Consider the following 18,372-nt stretch of genomic DNA (forward strand, 5'->3'; position numbering starts at 1 on the left):
AGTAAGTGGCAGTAAGAATATAATGTCCCCACAAATGCAAAGGTAAATTTGATTGAAATCTAAGTGCTCTTGCAACATTTAAGAAGTGTTGATGTTTCCTCTCAACTATAGCATTTTGTTAAGGGGTTTCAACACAACTTAGTTGATGCAAGATGCCCCTTTTTGAAAAGAAAGTAGACATGATGAATTCAGTCCCATTGTCTGTTCTAATGCATTTAACCTTCCTTGAAAATTGTGTTTCTATCATGATGCAAAATTGTTCCAAGATGGCTTGGGTTTGGGATTTATGTTTAAGTAGATAAACCCAAGTACATCTTGAACAATCATCAACAATGGTTAAAAAATATTTGCAACCATCAATGGTAGAAGTTGAAAAGGGTCCCCACAAGTCACAGTGAATTAAATCAAAACAATGACTAGAGATGTGAGAACTAGAAGTGAAAGGTAATCTCTTTTGCTTAGCTAAAGGGCAAATTTCACAATCAACCATTTTATTAACATTGAAAGAAGGTACATCATTATGTTTTAACAATGCCAATTTAGCATTTGACAAATGTCCTAATCTGAAATGCCAAATATGTGGCTGCACATGAACATTATTGACAGCATGAACATTATTAACAGAATTAAAACCAATAGAACAACTTGATGAAGCTGAGCTGTTCTGTTCCAGCAGATATAGTCCATTGTACTCCTTACCCAGACCAATTGTGCTCTAATGAGCCAGGTCCTGGATGAAGCAAAGAGTTCCAAAGAACATAAGACAGCAAGAAATGGACTTAGCCAATTTACTGACAGAGAGAAGATTGAAGGTGAATGAAGGAACACACAAAACATTGTAAAGAATAATTTTTGGTGAGATTTCAACAGTTCCTATGTGTGTAACTAAGGCTGATTCTCTATTTGGAAGATTAACAAATGTGTTTAAGACATCAGTAATAGAGGTAAAACAAGACACAGAATGCACCATATGATCTGTGGCTCCTGTGTCAATTACCCAATCAGATTCATTGAAGGCAGTCCTATCAACTTTTCTAGCAGAAAAAATGGAATGCTGAAAAGAAGGATTAAGGAAATAATTGGAGTGATTACCTGATATGAGTGTGGGATTGAAAACAGGAGAGGTATTGACCTTAGATTGTGAAGAAGATCCTGTCAGTCCAGAACTCTCACCAGAAACTCCTCCTGCACCAGTAGCCATACAAGAAATGCTTGCATTTGCAGCATGATGTGGATCACCAAGAGCAGTCTCTAATCCAGCGGTTCCTGAGTTGAGAAAAGCTAGCAATTTCTCGCATTGTGATTTGGAAATGGGACACTGATTCCCAGCAGTTAAAACACCATCTCCAGAATTGAAAGATGCTTGATTTGCATTGGCTATTGGCTTGCCTTTTGGCTTGTAACCAGGTGGATAGCCATGCAATTTGTAGCATTTTTCAATGGTGTGCCCTGCCATGTTACAGTGAGTACAGAAAGGCCTTTCCTTTCGCCCATTTCCTTTGAAGTTTCCTTTGGAATTGGCATACATTGCCATTGTATCAGACTGAGAAGAACCAGAACCTCCATGACCAGAACTCTTGTGAGATTCCTCTTGCAAAACCAGTGAATAGACTTTGCTCATTGAGGGAAAAGGATCCATCATGAGAATTTGGCTTCGAACAGTATCAAAACTCTCATTTAGTCCCATCAGAAATCTCATCACATAAGCCTTGTTATGAGAATTACCCAAGGTCTTCATGGCGCCACATGAGCATTCTGGCATTGGTTTATAATTCAGCAATTGATCCCATAATCGCTTGAATTTGGTATAGAACTCAGTCACAGACATTTGGTTTTGATGAATTTGAGAGATCTCGGTTTGCAAATTGTAGAGTTTAGGTCCATTTCCTTGTGAGAACACGTTCTGAAGTTCAATCCACATCTCCCTTGTTGTTTCACAGTACATGATATTGCTCGACACATCCACAAGCATAGAGTTAATCATCCAAGAAAGCACCATGGTATTGCAGCTCTCCCAATCTTCATATAAAGGAGATTCAAGTTCTGGTTTCGCAATCTTTCCATTCACGAAACCTATCTTCTTCTTTGCAGTGAGGGCAAGCACCATAGCTCTTGACCAGGATTGGTAATTTCTCATTCCTAATAGAGGCTGTGTAACGAGAATGTTCCCTGGATTCTCACTGGTATTCAAGAAATAGGGATTGGGAGTAACAAAAGCTGAATTGTTTGGTGAATTCGAGTTTGTGTGCATGGATTGATCATTGTTAGGCTCAGGGGATGTATGAGTGGATTGGTTGTTTGCTTCATTGGACGCCATTGTAGGACCTTGAAGCTCTGATACCATGTAAAGTTTTGTGCTCTCAATCTAAATAGAAAACTGAATCTTTATTGATCAAAGATTGAATGAATACAACTGAACTATTTACAAGCTTCGATTCTATATTTATACACAGAGATTAAGAGCAATAATGTACAACTGTCAAATAACTAACTTCCTAAAATAGAGGGAAATCTGTTGCAGCTCTTCATTCCAGCTCATGTCCACGTGCTCAATCATCTTCCCAAATCCTTGCATACGTGGCATCATCTACTGCATTGAGTCTAGCATTTGATCATGGTGAGGCATTGCTTCAATCATAATCACAGCATCTGTTTGATCAATGCCTTGATCAACTGGAAGTTGTGAGCTGATTTGATTAGCAAGATGGATTTCTCCTTGATGTAGTGAAGCATCTTGCTGAGCTGTTTTAACAAGTTAGATGGATCTGTTCATTTTCTGGGAGTTAAGTGGCATTTATATAATTTACAACAATTTAAGCAATAAGTTTGTACTAGTTCTCATTTAGACTCATACTACTTGCATTACTTTTTTATTTATCATTGATAATTTACAACATCAATTAGTGTCAACTGTCAATTTTTTTTTGTATCTATAAACTTTTTTCGTTAGTACCAATAAGACATCTACTATCATGAATAGGGTGTGTATGTGTGTGTATATGTGTGTGTATATATATATATATAGGGTCTGGTTAACGGGTACTCTTAGATCATTTATTAATAGATCATTTTAAAAAAAAATTATACTACTTTTATAAAAAAAATATAAAATTTTTTAAAGAAATCATCTATATTTTTTTTTCTATAAAAAATTTCTAAAAACTATCAATTGAGCAGCTAATCATTTTAAAAAAAAATTATACTACTTTTATAAAAAAAATATAAAATTTTTTAAAGAAATCATCTATATTTTTTTTTCTATAAAAAATTTCTAAAAACTATCAATTGAGCAGCTAGTCTTTTGGGCTAATAATATTAGTTTATTGATATCAGTTTATGCACATGTTTGTGGTAATTGCAAAGGACTTAGAGCAACCATATCAACTCGTGCAAATTTTCTGTCTATTTTGCAAGAAAAAAAACCTACTTTTTCTATTTTACACATTCACTTTTACAAAACACCTACATCAGTTTATCTATTCTACACATTTATTTAATAAAATATTCATTCTTTTTACATTTTTTACTATTTCCTTCCCTCTCCTCTCTGGCACAAACTCACCACCTCGTTTTCTCCATCCACACCCACACCCAGCCAGCCACCCTTCAACAAAATCCGACCACTGATTCACCGATCTTCCACAACAACAACAACATAACAACAATCAAAACAACAATGATTCATCGATCTTCCACAACAACAAATTTCGGCCACTGATTCAACGATCTTCCACAACAACAATCACAACAACAATGACACAATCACAATCACAATAACAATGATTCACCGATCTTCCACAACAACAAAATCCAGCCACTGATTCACCGATCTTCCACAACAACAATCACAACAACAACGACACAATCACAATCACAACAACTTTGACCCACTCACCCTCCATGTCCGATTAATTCTTCGTCACCGTCTCCGTTTCCAAACGGATTGTTGGATCAGAGAGGCTGATTGGAGTTCTCAACTCACTCGCCGCCCAAACTCGCCGATCGGACTCAATCCGTGGTGCATGAGATCTCCGTTAAGCTATCGTCGTCTTCGTCTTCGTCTTCGAAGCCTGAGATTTTAAAGAAGAAGGAGAAGCTGATCGGCTTTGAAGAGTTGAGATGAGAGAAAGAGAGAGCTGTGATGAAATGAGAAAGAGAGAGTTGAGATGAGAGTCAGACGTAGAAGAGAGAAGAAATTAATAAAATAATTATAAATAAACTACAGTACCCGTGTATATTTACATGAGTACTGTAACTCATAAAAATATATACACAATTTTATACATTTTTACACTCATTAATGTGAGTATTTTTTTGTTCAAAACGTATAATATTTGTATTATAATTTTATTTTAGAAGACTTTAAATAATTTGATATAGAGGCTCTTAAAGGCCCATTTTGACTGCCCCCAGGTAATGGGATGAGCCAGTAAAGTAAAAAACATGAGCAAATATAACTGATGACTCTTTTAAACGCGCCTTGGACAGGGGCGGGAAATAGTACATCAATCACTTACTTCCATAATTTGGAGAGAGTGTGTGTCCTACCTTGAGAAAGGAGGAAGAATGGCAGCTTTTGCTTTTTAAAGTTTTTATCTTTTGAATAGATTTTGAAGAACGACTGTCTGCTGAAGTTATATAAAGCAAGAGCATGTGTGAATTGTTAGCTCATAGTGCTTTGTGGAATCTATAAAAGCACACCCAACGCTATAACAGCCTAAAAGAAACCAAATTATGTAAAAAATATATATAAATGAAAGTACATAAAATTATATTTAAAATTTGAGGGAATATTAAAGAAATAAAAAATAAAAAAAGGAACAAAGATCCTCAAGGGTCATAGATAGTGGGTGACCAAATCCATCATCAATCTCGAGCCCGGTACCTTGAGATTCCCACATTCTCAATACCGCAGAAAAGAAAAGGACTGTTGTATTTGGGATTTTACCGAGTGGCCAAATTCAGGGAATGTTGGATTCCCCACGGTGCTAAGCAAGGCATTTCCATCCAAACCCAAAAATTAACTGACCATTTTGTTATGAATAATCCCATAATATATATATATATAATTGAACAAATTTCACAATGAATTTCATTATTATTGTTAAAGTGACAAATTATAATTAGTAAAATAAATGTGAAGTTTTTAATAATCTCATATAAAAATAATATTATACTATTCATAATCAACCACTTGAATGACAAATTGTGAAATCCCTCATTTCTATAACATTATTGAAATAAAAGAGAGGGGGAGAAAAAGAAATCCAGTGATATTTCTACATTGACATATTTAGACAAGATAACTGATTATTGACAAAGAAAGAATTTAGTTCCCCAATGTGTGCATGTCTTACGTATATTTTAATTTTTGATTCACTAATCACTATAATCTTTTTCTTTTTTTTTGAAAACACTAATCACTATAATCTCCATATATATATATATATATTATGAGTTGAGTTCAAGTTATATCTGGTGTAATTTGAAGTAATGTTACACCATTCAATAACTTGTTATTGAATTAATATTTTGAAAATCCAACCGTTAAATTATATGTTTTATATGTTCTTAACATACATGCCAATTTTCATATCAATCGGATGCTATTTACCTTTTGATCCATAAACTCATATTTTATACATTATTTTAAACAACTACAATATTGAATTTTAACAATTGATTGATGAGATATATATTAATTTTTTATCACTTTGAAATTTTGCAAGTATAAAGAATATATAAAGATAATGTAATCTAATGGTGGATTTGTCAATATTCACATCTAATTAAAAAATATTGAGTTACAGTAGGTGTAACATTGCTTAGAATTACACCAGGCGTAACTTGAACTCAGCCCATATATTATATGATATTTGTCACGCTCAAGTGCTTTTTGCTTTTAATTGAAGCAGTGGGGAGTGGAAAAATAGCACACCTCTTTTAGGCCAATGCATGATTAAACTCCAGGGAAATTTCTTATTCTCTCCTCTATATTTGATTATTTTTGTTCTTTTAAGATAGAGTCCTCTAGATTTGATTATTTTTGTTCTTTTAAGATGGAGGCTATTATATAATGTTCTCTTTACAACATCCTCACTCAATGACAAGCATGCTAGTTCCCTTTATGCAACAACAAAAAAGAAAAAATACTGTTTCTTTTTCTTGGGTCTGACACAAGATTTTTGGTGAATGTGATTCAGAAAAGCAGAAGTGCGTTGTGATCTGGATATTACCTTAAACAAAAGAAACCAACTTGAGGGCTAGTTTCCTTCTCAAAAAAAAAAAAAAAAAAAAAAAAAAACTAGAGGGCTAGTTTCTATCTAGTAACTCCATCAGCCCCATAAGCAGGCCTAACTATCTGTGAGCACCTGGTTGTAGTAAATTTTCAATTCAATGGCAATGATAAGAAGAGAAGTTTGTCTATGTTTTGTGGCTTTTCTATGTTTGTGGTCTTCTGCAAATGGATTACTTTCTTCCAAAGGTGTAAACTTTGAAGGTAACTCTAAAATATTCTTTTCTCCTACTGCAACAATGGTGTTCTTTAGCTTAATATATGGTGGAAAATGAAAATTTTCTTCTTGGTGTTTTATTTTCAGTGCAAGCTTTAATGGGAATAAAAGAGCTTTTAAAGGATCCCCGTGGTGTCCTTGAGAATTGGGATGCTGATTCTGTTGATCCATGTAGCTGGACTATGGTCACCTGTTCTCCAGAGTTCCTTGTCACTGCCTTGTATGTCTTATTGCAATTCTATTCTTTATATATATATATATATATATATTATAAGAAGTGTTTTCTCCTTCATAAAAATATCAAAATTCATATAAGAAAAGGAATGTGTTATGAAGTCTTTGAAATGGTCTTGTTGCAGAGGTACTCCTAGTCAGAATTTGTCTGGTACTCTATCTCCAAGCATAGGCAACTTAACAAATCTTGAGATTTTGTAAGTTCCCATGTACTAGAAAAGCAATTTGAATTCTTCAAAGTGTTTCTTGTTTGTAATTGGTTTTAAATAGTATGTTGTGCACTACTTTGCAGGCTCTTACAGAACAACAACATTACAGGACCAATACCAGCAGAGCTAGGGAAGCTCTCAAAGCTTCAAACGCTTGATCTTTCTAATAACTTCTTCAATGAGGAGATTCCTCCCTCTCTTGGTCATCTGGGAGACCTCCAATACATGTAAGCATTTCTGAGTTAAGACTTGATGCTCAAAAAGTTTTATGTGTAAGAACTATCATAAAAATTATTGTTCCTGGGTCTATATCTGATATGGGTTACTTGAAATGGGTATAGGCGACTTAACAATAACAGTCTCACTGGAGCATTTCCGTTGTCATTGGCTAGCATGACCAAACTTGCCTTTCTGTAATTCTCTTGACCTCTTTTTGTGTCATTATGCTCAATTCTATTATTTCCATAATTGGAATATATTTCTGAAGATGGTTTTATTTTTCAGTGACTTGTCCTACAACAATTTTAGTGGACCGGTACCCAGATTTGCTGCTAAAACTTTCAAGTAAATCTCTCTCTGCCTCTCTCTCTCTCTCTCTCTCTCTCTGTTTGTGGAAAAAATAGAATCAGATTCTAAAATTTTATTGCTCCTTCCATTTCAATTTTTGCAGCATTGTTGGAAACCCTCTGATCTGTCCTACAGGTTCTGAACCAGACTGCAATGGGACAACACTCATGCCAATGTCCATGAACTTGAATAGTTCAGAACGTATGGAATTCTACTTTGATTGCCCGAAATTTGTTCTTAAATAACTCAATTCTTATTTCCCCCAATTTTTGGTTTCATTGTTTTTTGTGTAACTTGTGGATTCTGACCTCAATTTTTTTGCACTCCAGCTACTCTACCTTCTGGCGGACCTAAAAGGCACAAAATAGCCCTTGCCTTTGGCTTGAGCCTCGGATGTCTCTGTCTGATGGCTCTTGGATTTGGTTTATTACTGTGGTGGAGGCAAAGGCATAACCAACAGATATTCTTTGATGTTAAAGGTTAGTGATAGATGATGACACTTCACAAACTTAAGCATTTTATATGACATCACATGTGTTGGTGTACTCAATAAGAACTGGCTAAGTTATATGCCATATCTCTTCTCATGAAATTTCAGACCGGCATCATGAAGAGGTTTCCCTTGGAAACTTGAAAAGATTCCAATTCAGGGAACTTCAAATTGCGACGAACAACTTCAGCAGCAAAAGCATACTTGGAAAGGGTGGTTTTGGAAATGTGTACAAAGGAGTTCTCCAAGATGGGAGTGTTGTAGCTGTCAAGAGGCTTAAAGATGGAAATGCCATTGGAGGAGAGATCCAATTCCAGACTGAAGTTGAAATGATCAGCCTAGCAGTTCACAGAAACCTCCTTAGGTTATATGGGTTTTGTATGACACCCACGGAAAGGCTTCTAGTTTACCCATACATGTCAAATGGCAGCGTTGCTTCTCGTCTCAAAGGTAAACATGTTTACAGACAAATAAGAATAAGAATAAATGTTATGTTGCTAAATGCACCAGCATTGCTGATTAGACTCCAATTGATTTTAACAGAGAAACCAGTGTTGGACTGGGGCACTAGGAAGAGAATTGCCTTAGGAGCTGGCAGAGGACTTTTGTACCTTCATGAACAGTGTGACCCAAAGATAATTCATAGGGATGTGAAGGCTGCAAATATATTGCTTGATGACTATTGTGAGGCTGTGGTGGGAGATTTTGGGTTGGCAAAGCTTTTGGATCACCAAGATTCACATGTCACCACTGCAGTGAGAGGAACAGTGGGGCATATAGCTCCAGAATATCTTTCCACAGGACAGTCCTCTGATAAAACAGATGTCTTTGGATTTGGCATCCTTCTCCTAGAACTTATTACAGGCCAGAGAGCACTAGAATTTGGAAAGGCAGCTAACCAGAAAGGTGCCATGCTTGATTGGGTGAGCACAAATGAAATTTTACCTATATAGACTTCTCTCTCATTATTCTATTATTGACCATCTCTTCAGGATGATTATTTATGCTTACTTATCTGATAAAAGTCTCTTCTCTTCTGAGTATCATTTATGTTGTGTGGCATTTATGATAACAGGTTAAGAAAATTCATCAGGAGAAAAAGCTTGAAATGCTTGTGGATAAGGATCTTAAAGGCAACTACGACCGAATTGAGCTTGAGGAAATGGTTCAAGTGGCACTCTTGTGCACCCAATACCTTCCAAGCCACAGACCCAAGATGTCAGAAGTAGTTCGAATGCTAGAGGGTGATGGCCTTGCAGAAAGATGGGAAGCTTCTCAAAGAGTAGAATCAACCAAGTGCAAGCCCCATGAGTTTTCTGCATCAGATAGATATTCTGATCTCACTGATGAATGAAGAGGTTTCCCTTGGAAACTTGAAAAGATTCCAATTCAGGGAACTTCAAATTGCGACGAACAACTTCAGCAGCAAAAGCATACTTGGAAAGGGTGGTTTTGGAAATGTGTACAAAGGAGTTCTCCAAGATGGGAGTGTTGTAGCTGTCAAGAGGCTTAAAGATGGAAATGCCATTGGAGGAGAGATCCAATTCCAGACTGAAGTTGAAATGATCAGCCTAGCAGTTCACAGAAACCTCCTTAGGTTATATGGGTTTTGTATGACACCCACGGAAAGGCTTCTAGTTTACCCATACATGTCAAATGGCAGCGTTGCTTCTCGTCTCAAAGGTAAACATGTTTACAGACAAATAAGAATAAGAATAAATGTTATGTTGCTAAATGCACCAGCATTGCTGATTAGACTCCAATTGATTTTAACAGAGAAACCAGTGTTGGACTGGGGCACTAGGAAGAGAATTGCCTTAGGAGCTGGCAGAGGACTTTTGTACCTTCATGAACAGTGTGACCCAAAGATAATTCATAGGGATGTGAAGGCTGCAAATATATTGCTTGATGACTATTGTGAGGCTGTGGTGGGAGATTTTGGGTTGGCAAAGCTTTTGGATCACCAAGATTCACATGTCACCACTGCAGTGAGAGGAACAGTGGGGCATATAGCTCCAGAATATCTTTCCACAGGACAGTCCTCTGATAAAACAGATGTCTTTGGATTTGGCATCCTTCTCCTAGAACTTATTACAGGCCAGAGAGCACTAGAATTTGGAAAGGCAGCTAACCAGAAAGGTGCCATGCTTGATTGGGTGAGCACAAATGAAATTTTACCTATATAGACTTCTCTCTCATTATTCTATTATTGACTATCTCTTCAGGATGATTATTTATGCTTACTTATCTGATAAAAGTCTCTTCTCTTCTGAGTATCATTCATGTTGTGTGGCATTTATGATAACAGGTTAAGAAAATTCATCAGGAGAAAAAGCTTGAAATGCTTGTGGATAAGGATCTTAAAAGCAACTACGACCGAATTGAGCTTGAGGAAATGGTTCAAGTGGCACTCTTGTGCACCCAATACCTTCCAAGCCACAGACCCAAGATGTCAGAAGTAGTTCGAATGCTAGAGGGTGATGGCCTTGCAGAAAGATGGGAAGCTTCTCAAAGAGTAGAATCAACCAAGTGCAAGCCCCATGAGTTTTCTGCATCAGATAGATATTCTGATCTCACTGATGATTCTTCATTGCTAGTCCAAGCAATGGAGCTTTCTGGCCCTAGGTGAATTCATTCCAAAATTGATTCAATTTTTTTTTTCCGAAGGTTAGAGATAATTGAAGGAACAAGTTGTAGTTAAAGCTATTCCACAAAAGTAATGAAGATTGGAATTCTGTGTTGTATAATAGTGGTTTATAGAGCTCCGAAAGGCTTTGATGTTTTCTTCAATTCTCAATTGTACAGAATATTTGAGTAACTGACATTTTCAGATAGTAAATTTTCTTATTGGTCTTCTTATTGATGTATTAATAAATAAATAAATAAATAAATAAACTATGGGAATTACCATTAAATCTCTAAGCTTTTAAGAACAATGTTCATGACTTGGCTTTTGCTTATTCCTCGAAATCTGTTGCGAATATACAACCCAAATATCTTAGTACATGCTTTTGCCTTGAGCAGAAACTGGTTCAAATTGCTACAAATCTTTCAAAGTTTGCATAAGATACTTTTGAACATAGGCAGTAGTGCTTATGAGCGTAAGCTGATAACCTTCACATGTTCTGAAGCTGGTTCAAACTGCAGCAACACTGAGTTGGGAATTATTTCACCTCCGTATGTTACAATAGTAATGGTCTCAAGCACCGGCGAATGAGCAAGAATAAACTTGATAAATTCACATTCATGATTTGTGCTCAGTAAACCTCTTATCTTCACTACTTTAAGTTTGTTGAAGTACAAGCCTACCAGACACTCTGATCTTTGAAAATCTAGGAAAGTATACCTACATAATGGGCTCACCTGAAACAGTCAACAAAATATTGTCATACGAAAGTCAAACTCCTAACATTAAAGAAGTTACAAATAAAAATTTCAGCCAAGAAATTAAAAAGGAGAAGAGAGCCTAAACTCACTGAAATTATGAGTTCCTCTAAACTTGGGGAGCTACAAAGGATGGAAAGTAAGACCTTGACAACCTTAGAACTGTCCAATCTTGCGTCCCTTAGGTCAAGTGTCAAGAGATGGTTGAGCATGGCAGGAAGCCTCTCTGGTACATCATTATAAGCAAGAAACTACAAAAAAATGCACAAAGAAGAAAGAACATACAAGAAAGATGAGTTGTGAAGTAAGCACAGGTAAAAAAATAAAAAATAAAATAAAAAAGAACGATTACTACCTCAAGAAAATTACTGGACAAAATAAGCTTGTTAATACTATATAGACAACCAATAACCCTGACCAAATTGCAGGCTTTTCCTTGATCAGAGTGCCGGGGCTTGACCCTTAAGCGAATATCAACAGTAGAAAGAAGCGGAACACTTTTGAGACAAATATCTTCAAATTTGGAATCAATTTTCAGATACTTGAGGTTCAGATTGCTGATTTTAAAAACAGTTGAATGATCAATGTTTATCAATGTCAATCTCTCAAGAACTGGGCAGTTAGCAATTAAACTTTCTAGTGTATCACAGCTGATGTAAATGTGAGAAAGATTGAGGCTTATAAGAGAATTCAATCCTCTGAATGTAGGAGATAGCATGATTATGCAACCATAAAGTTCCAAGCAACTTAACTGTGGACAAGAGAATACCTCAGGCGGCAACTTAAAACGCTTAATAGAGTCAAACTCCTTAAGAATCAACTCCTTGATTCCTTTATCTGTTAAAAACCAAATCCACTGATCCAGATCACAATGATTTGGCATGCAATAAGCAGCAAGCCTAAACTTCTCTACTGGGCCACCATGATTTGATTGGACCTGATGAATGATTTTCAGAATTACTTTCCATCTCAGTACTTTGTCTGATAAATAACTGGGGAAGCATTTATCATCAATATTGAACCGTGAAAGGCCAGTCCATTTATATCTCCACTTACTTGATAGGATGCTAGTTCTCACAGCTTCTTTTAACGGTATGTGCACAAGAATGGTGTCTAATACATCCCATGGTAGGTTGCTAATCCTATCAATGTTTGTGCACCTTTTCATTTCAGCCATACCAGGCTGAACAACTATTCTGACTTTCTTTTCAACTGATTCTTCAGGTGAACAAATTTTAACAGGTGTCAATTCTTCAATAGAGAAGATACTTCAGATGAAGAGTGAACTAACCTACGGAATGAATAGACTCAATTTCAAACACAAGGTACAAAAGGAAAATGCTCAAACTTATCAAAAAATTAATGCAGGATGAGATGAAAAAAGAATACCAACTAGACAATATTCATTAAAAATAGCGAATGGATACTTCATGAGAGATAATTAATCAATCTCAGCAGCAAAATATAACTTCGCCAAAAACAGTGCCAATCAATTTCCTTTCTTATAGTGCAGGATGGCACTACCAATGGGCTTAATTGATTTATTCCTTTTCAAAAAGAAAAAAATGAAAAAAAGCAAAGCAATTCATAAGATACGTAACGATCTCTCATGATGCGCAGGGCTAGCAAAACACCCCTACATACTACATAGTGCATCTCCTAGTCCTTTTGGCCCATAAACTCAAAGCCACAGCGCCATTTACCAAAGTTTTATCAGCTAAGGCCAGTTGTCATTGTGAAACTGAAAAATGAAAATGTTCATATTGATTCCCCACCAAACTCCTCTTTTTCATATGACATCACATATCAGAAGTAAGCAGCCTCACATGCCCCAAAAGATGACAGGACTAAACACAATGAACAAGGGAAGCAATATCGACCATCACGAAAGGGAGGCATTTGGTACTATTGCCCCAGCCTTTTCAGAAACAAGAACAATGTTCTAAGCCACTATAAATTGTCTCTAATAAGATAAAGATGTATAGAGTGTAACTTGGGATATATTTAGCTATACTAATAATAAAGAACAATAAGATAAATACGAGATCCCAATGTTTTAGTCTGATAATAAAGAACAATATCATAGAGAGGTCACCATAGGTTTCAAATCTTACAGTATATATAATATATATAGGATGCAACAAACCCAGATCATCCACCCCTTTTCCTCTCTGTGTGTGTTTTCTTTTAAGTCAATTTGCCTCAGGTCAAATAGCCAACTCAAGTACAAACTAAAACCCATATTCCTTTCTCTCCATTCGGTTGCTGAAAAAAAAGCAAGAACATAACAAAAGCTGGAAAATCAAGGACAAAACTTCAACCCTCAATCAGCTATATGACACTCCAAATTCTCGTTTATTTTCCCAAGGGAACATTTCTAAACAAAACAAAGGAAAACCAATCAAAACAACAATTGGGCACATGCCATCTTCAAAAATTCAAAACAATCAACAAACTCAGCACCCATTTATAAACCAAAAAAACAAACTGAGCTAATAATATATACATATCAATAAACATGTAAGCACACATAATACATGCAAAAAAATTGAAAATATATACAAAGAGAAGGAGAAGAAGATTATGACCGTCGCATCAAAGAGATGATCAGTGGTGGCGGCTACTGAGATTGAAGTGGGAGGCTGTGCCAACTGACAACAACAAAAGAGGATTCTTTGTGCTTTTTTAGGACTTCGCTTTAAGTAGTTGGGCTTGATATATATATATATATATATAAATATATATATATCCAAGAGACCAACCCACTTGAAATTTTTATTTCCATAAAAGCCAAAAACTACAGCGGCTCGCTTTGATGTACTTGTACTTTGTTTCCACAATTGTCGTTTGTAATAGTTATTACAAATTATCGTCTGTAATAGGAATAGTCTAATTCTTCTGTAATTGTTTCTCAAACAAAAGTCTTCTGTAATTCTTCTTTTTAAAAAAAAAAAAAAAAGTATTGTGTAGTTTGGTTATATTTTTATGAAAAATGTTATATTCATAATATTTTTATAACTCTTTCATAACAAATCTAAAGTAAAAAGTTGTTAGTTGCTTTTACTATAGGTAAGAAATTAATTTCAGTAATATTTACAACATCTGGTACACAAACAACACTAAATAAGAAAATAATCGGTTAATGAGCTATATGAGACAACTTATCTATAGGGAAAATTGCCAAGCCAAAGAGTACTAATATAAAAAAGAACAAAGTTTGACTATAAACTTGGTTGTAGTTTAAGACTATAACTTTACTGAATATCTTATTATTGAATGTGAATTTTGATAAATCCACCATTATATTGCATTTTCTTCTTATATCTCCATGCTTGCAAAATTTTCAAAAGATAAAAAAATTAATAGTTATGTCATCAATCAATTGTTTAAATTGCAAATTTTTGTAGTCTAAATTTGTGTATAAAAAATAAGTATATGGATCATATAGTAAATAAAATCGGATTGATATAAAATTTGATATATGTGTTAGGAGTATAAAGAACATGCAATTCAATAGTTAAATTTTTAAAAGATCTAGTAATATTAATTTTTTTTAAAGGAAGTTGTAGTTTCAGGCTATAACTAAGTTTGTAACCAAACTTTGTCCTTAATATCAAAATTATGGTGGATGACAATATTTCTTACAATAAAATTAATTTATTATCATGTATCTCCAAAGTGTAAAATGACAAAAAATTGCCCACTAACAAGGAAGTAAAAGGGAAGACAATCTCTTCTAAGACATGAACAACATGACAATTGATACTGACACAACAATATGACAATTCTTGAAAAATTAGTTACTTCTATGAGATATTGCAACGATAAGTTTGGTTGTAATACATTATTGCTTCAAAAATTTTGCTGCAATAAGTATGAAGTACATTTTTTTGAATAATATTCCAATGAAATTTGCCGATGTGTATCGCTGTTGATGATAGGAGATTGAGATTTGAGAGAGGAAAGGAGAGAGGCTGTGATTTTTTAAAGTTGTTATAGGTTGAATTGATGCAAGTTTTGGGTTGTGGATTTTGGGTGTGGTTGTGTTTGATCCGGAGATATTGATTCAGGGAAAGAGGAGTGAAAAAAAAATTTATTAGAAGAGAGAAAAAAATAATATTTAAATAAAGAAAAAATAGAGTATTGAGATTGATGTACTTGTCTATAAATAAGGAATTAGCTAAAGTAACAAAAGTGAACTTTTTTTTGGATCAAAATAACTGAAGTTGCATTAAGGTTTATGTGAATGCTCTGAGCTTCCCCAAAGAAGCGACTCACCTTCATTTTGGGGATGAGATTTAACAGGTACCCGTTGTCGAAAATGAGAAAAGAGTGAGCCGTGTTAGCTAAAAAAAAAAAAAAAGGAGTTTGACTTATTCATTTGAGTAATTTCTTGTCCTACTTTTAGGACTTATTCAAATATCTTTTGTGTTTTAATTTGAAGAAGGGTGATGATTCAATAACTTCAAATAAGAATTCTTACTGTTTGGTTTAGCAATTTTTCCCAGTAAAAAAGAGTGACATTTTTTCAAGTACAATTGTATTTTTTTTTTTAAACTTAATTTTTAAACAAAATCATATACATTGTTAGATCCTAAAAGCTGTACTTTTGCTAAATAAATATCTTAGCTAATTGTCATGTATCCTTTTTTGTTGTTGTTGGTAATGTATCCTTAAGAGCAAACAGCATCCCAAATCTTGGTATTTGTTTACCAAGCTCGCGTGTAGCGGGGGTATTATCCTCGTTGTTTTCTTCCTTAAGAGGTTCAAAATTAGAGCCATGGGAATACTCCACCAAATGTTGCACTATGAGTAAATTCCCAGCACTGATAGCAACATGAAGAGGAAGTTTGCCATTACAGTTATTTCTCTTAACAAGATTTTGGCACGTGGGGACTTGCTTGTATTAGCTAATCATTGCATCTTCTGCGTCTAGCAAGTTGAAGGATGGTCTAAAAAGCACCTGCACAGATGAGGATGGGTATGAGTACGGATATGGTACGGCGACAAGGCAATTTTTGGAAAAAGTAAGACACGTGTATGATAGGGATACGTATATTAATTAATTTTTATTTTTATTTTTATTTCTATATATGGTTAAACATTTATTTTTAATATAATATTAAACATATATCAATTTAAGAGAAATAATGATTATTTTATTTCTATATATTATTAATCGTTTATTTTTTTATTAAATTAATAGTAATAATGGATAATAAAACAAATTTATTACTATTAAAAGATGTTTAGAGTCTTGGTCTGATGATAAAGAGTTATCATCAGGAGCGAACGCCATAAGTTAAAACTCTCTAAAAAAAAGGGATGTTTAGAAATTAGAATACAAATCAATAATAAAGATATTTATTAATTTTCAAATACAATATTATTATTTAGAATATGAATGTTCTCTTTGTTTTGTGAAAGGTTATTTGATTCCTTTTGTTCTCGTGTCTCGGCTATGTCTTGCTTTAAAAAAAAAAAAAAAATTTAAATGACATAGCTAGGACACACATGCAGAACTGTCCGAGTAGTGTCAAGTATTCGATGCATATTTGACATGAGTACGACACTCCAAATATAGTGTCCATACTTCCAAGAGGATAGTACTCAACATAGGGGTCATCTTGAGAAGCAAATGCTCCATGTCTTCGACTTTTTTTTGGATGAATTCGAAATTCCCATGATCTATAGCCTCCAACAATTTGAGATCCATGGATGGAATCATCACTAAAGTGTTGGAGGATCTCTCACCATTTTCACCTTCTAGTTTGTTAGAAACTGAGAAGAATATAGAAGGACACCCAAAGTAGGCATGTCCCTCTATATAGCTCACCTAGAGTAACATCTAGGAGTTACAGCTTGAACCGTTATTCTAACCACTGTGCCCACTATCATACTCAACATTAATGGAGTGGTGTGTATATAAAGTATAAATACCACGAGTGATACCCATTGTACAGAAAACAAAATATGTATTTCTCGTAGTGTTTGCAAAGTGTTGTGAGGCTCTTAGGTTGTGGGTTATGTTTGCATCACTCTAGTAGTGTGCAATACTGTCAAACGGTTAAAGAAACATTTTGTTCGTGGCTTACAAAAACTGGAATACAAAAAGAGTTAGACTTGCTGCTTTGCGTTGAGGCTAGCTCTGAACAACGTAAAACAACCTCAAAGCTTCTATGTGATCATCAGTTTAAGCCAAGAGAGGTATGCTGAAAAACCAATTGTTAAAATTCTACTGCGTAGTCTCTATTTCTTACATTGGTATTAGAGCGTTTATTGGTTGTTCTCAATGTCATAGGCAATGCCTACTATCACACTCAACAATAATGAGTGATGTGTATATAAACACCATGAGTGGTACCCACTGTAAAGAAAATAAAATCTGTATTTTTCATAGTGTTTGCAGAGTGTTGTGAGATTCTTAAGTTGTGGGTTATGTTTGCATCACTTTAGTAGTGTGCAACATCATTGGAGAAACGTTTTGTTCGTAGCTTACAAAAACTGGAATACAAAGAGTCTGTTTGGGAATAGCTTATTTAGCTAAAGCTAAATTTTTTTTTGTTGAAAGTACTATAGATAAATGTAAAAATTAGTTGAAATAGTATAGCAAGACTCATGAATAGTATCAAAAAGTGCAGTGAAACCCATAAATAGTAGCTAAAAATAAGCTGAATAGTAGAAAAATAAACTAAATAATAAAATAAGCTGACTTTAAACTCTAAATCCAAACGAAACTAGAATGAGTCTGACTTGCTGGTTTGCATTGAGGCTAGCTCTAAACAACGTTAAAAAATCTCAAAACTTCTGTGAGACCATTAGTTTAGGCCAAAAGAGGCATGCCGAAATACCGATTGTTAAAATTCCACTACAAAATCTCTGTTTCTTACATTGGTATCAGAGCATTTATAAGTTATTCTCCATTGTAGTGTCTTCGTTGCTCATACTTGACATTTTTCCACCGCTTTCACCTTCT

At 34.7% G+C, this 18,372-nt stretch overlaps 4 protein-coding genes across 5 annotated transcripts; 2 read left to right on the forward strand and 2 right to left on the reverse strand.

Moving 5' to 3' along the window:
- Nucleotides 1-715: 715 nt before the first annotated feature.
- Nucleotides 716-2,317, reverse strand: LOC112014177 (uncharacterized). The gene has a single exon (XM_024046588.1). It carries the CDS (start codon nucleotides 2,315-2,317, stop codon nucleotides 716-718), a length of 1,602 nt encoding a protein of 533 aa, XP_023902356.1.
- Nucleotides 2,318-5,954: 3,637 nt separating this feature from the next.
- On the forward strand, nucleotides 5,955-9,366 carry LOC112015455 (protein NSP-INTERACTING KINASE 1). Its single transcript, XM_065774480.1, has 11 exons — nucleotides 5,955-6,499; nucleotides 6,600-6,732; nucleotides 6,872-6,943; nucleotides 7,039-7,182; nucleotides 7,297-7,368; nucleotides 7,460-7,519; nucleotides 7,626-7,723; nucleotides 7,852-8,001; nucleotides 8,121-8,462; nucleotides 8,556-8,935; nucleotides 9,088-9,366. Exons 1-11 carry the CDS (start codon nucleotides 6,397-6,399, stop codon nucleotides 9,364-9,366), a joined length of 1,833 nt encoding a protein of 610 aa, XP_065630552.1. The 5' UTR covers nucleotides 5,955-6,396.
- On the forward strand, nucleotides 9,364-10,871 carry LOC136067968 (protein NSP-INTERACTING KINASE 2-like). The gene is made up of 3 exons (XM_065774481.1): nucleotides 9,364-9,695; nucleotides 9,789-10,168; nucleotides 10,321-10,871. The coding sequence occupies exons 1-3, from the start codon at nucleotides 9,575-9,577 to the stop codon at nucleotides 10,639-10,641; spliced, it is 822 nt and encodes a 273-aa protein (XP_065630553.1). The 5' UTR covers nucleotides 9,364-9,574; the 3' UTR covers nucleotides 10,642-10,871.
- A 28-nt stretch (nucleotides 10,872-10,899) lies between these two features.
- Nucleotides 10,900-14,124, reverse strand: LOC112013074 (F-box/FBD/LRR-repeat protein At1g13570). 2 transcript variants are annotated; one of them, XM_024045554.2, is made up of 4 exons: nucleotides 13,985-14,124; nucleotides 11,752-12,682; nucleotides 11,489-11,647; nucleotides 10,900-11,375 (listed from the first exon to the last, which is right to left on the reverse strand). In XM_024045554.2, the coding sequence occupies exons 2-4, from the start codon at nucleotides 12,571-12,573 to the stop codon at nucleotides 11,106-11,108; spliced, it is 1,251 nt and encodes a 416-aa protein (XP_023901322.2). In that variant the 5' UTR covers nucleotides 12,574-12,682; nucleotides 13,985-14,124; the 3' UTR covers nucleotides 10,900-11,105. The 2 variants fall into 2 exon arrangements, with proteins under 2 accessions (XP_023901322.2, XP_023901257.2); XM_024045489.2 differs by having other exon boundaries at nucleotides 11,752-12,687.
- Nucleotides 14,125-18,372: the final 4,248 nt, after the last annotated feature.

The sequence above is a fragment of the Quercus suber genome, unplaced genomic scaffold, assembly GCF_002906115.3.
Source record: "Quercus suber isolate HL8 unplaced genomic scaffold, Cork oak 2.0 scaffold_93, whole genome shotgun sequence".
NCBI lineage: Eukaryota > Viridiplantae > Streptophyta > Magnoliopsida > Fagales > Fagaceae > Quercus > Quercus suber.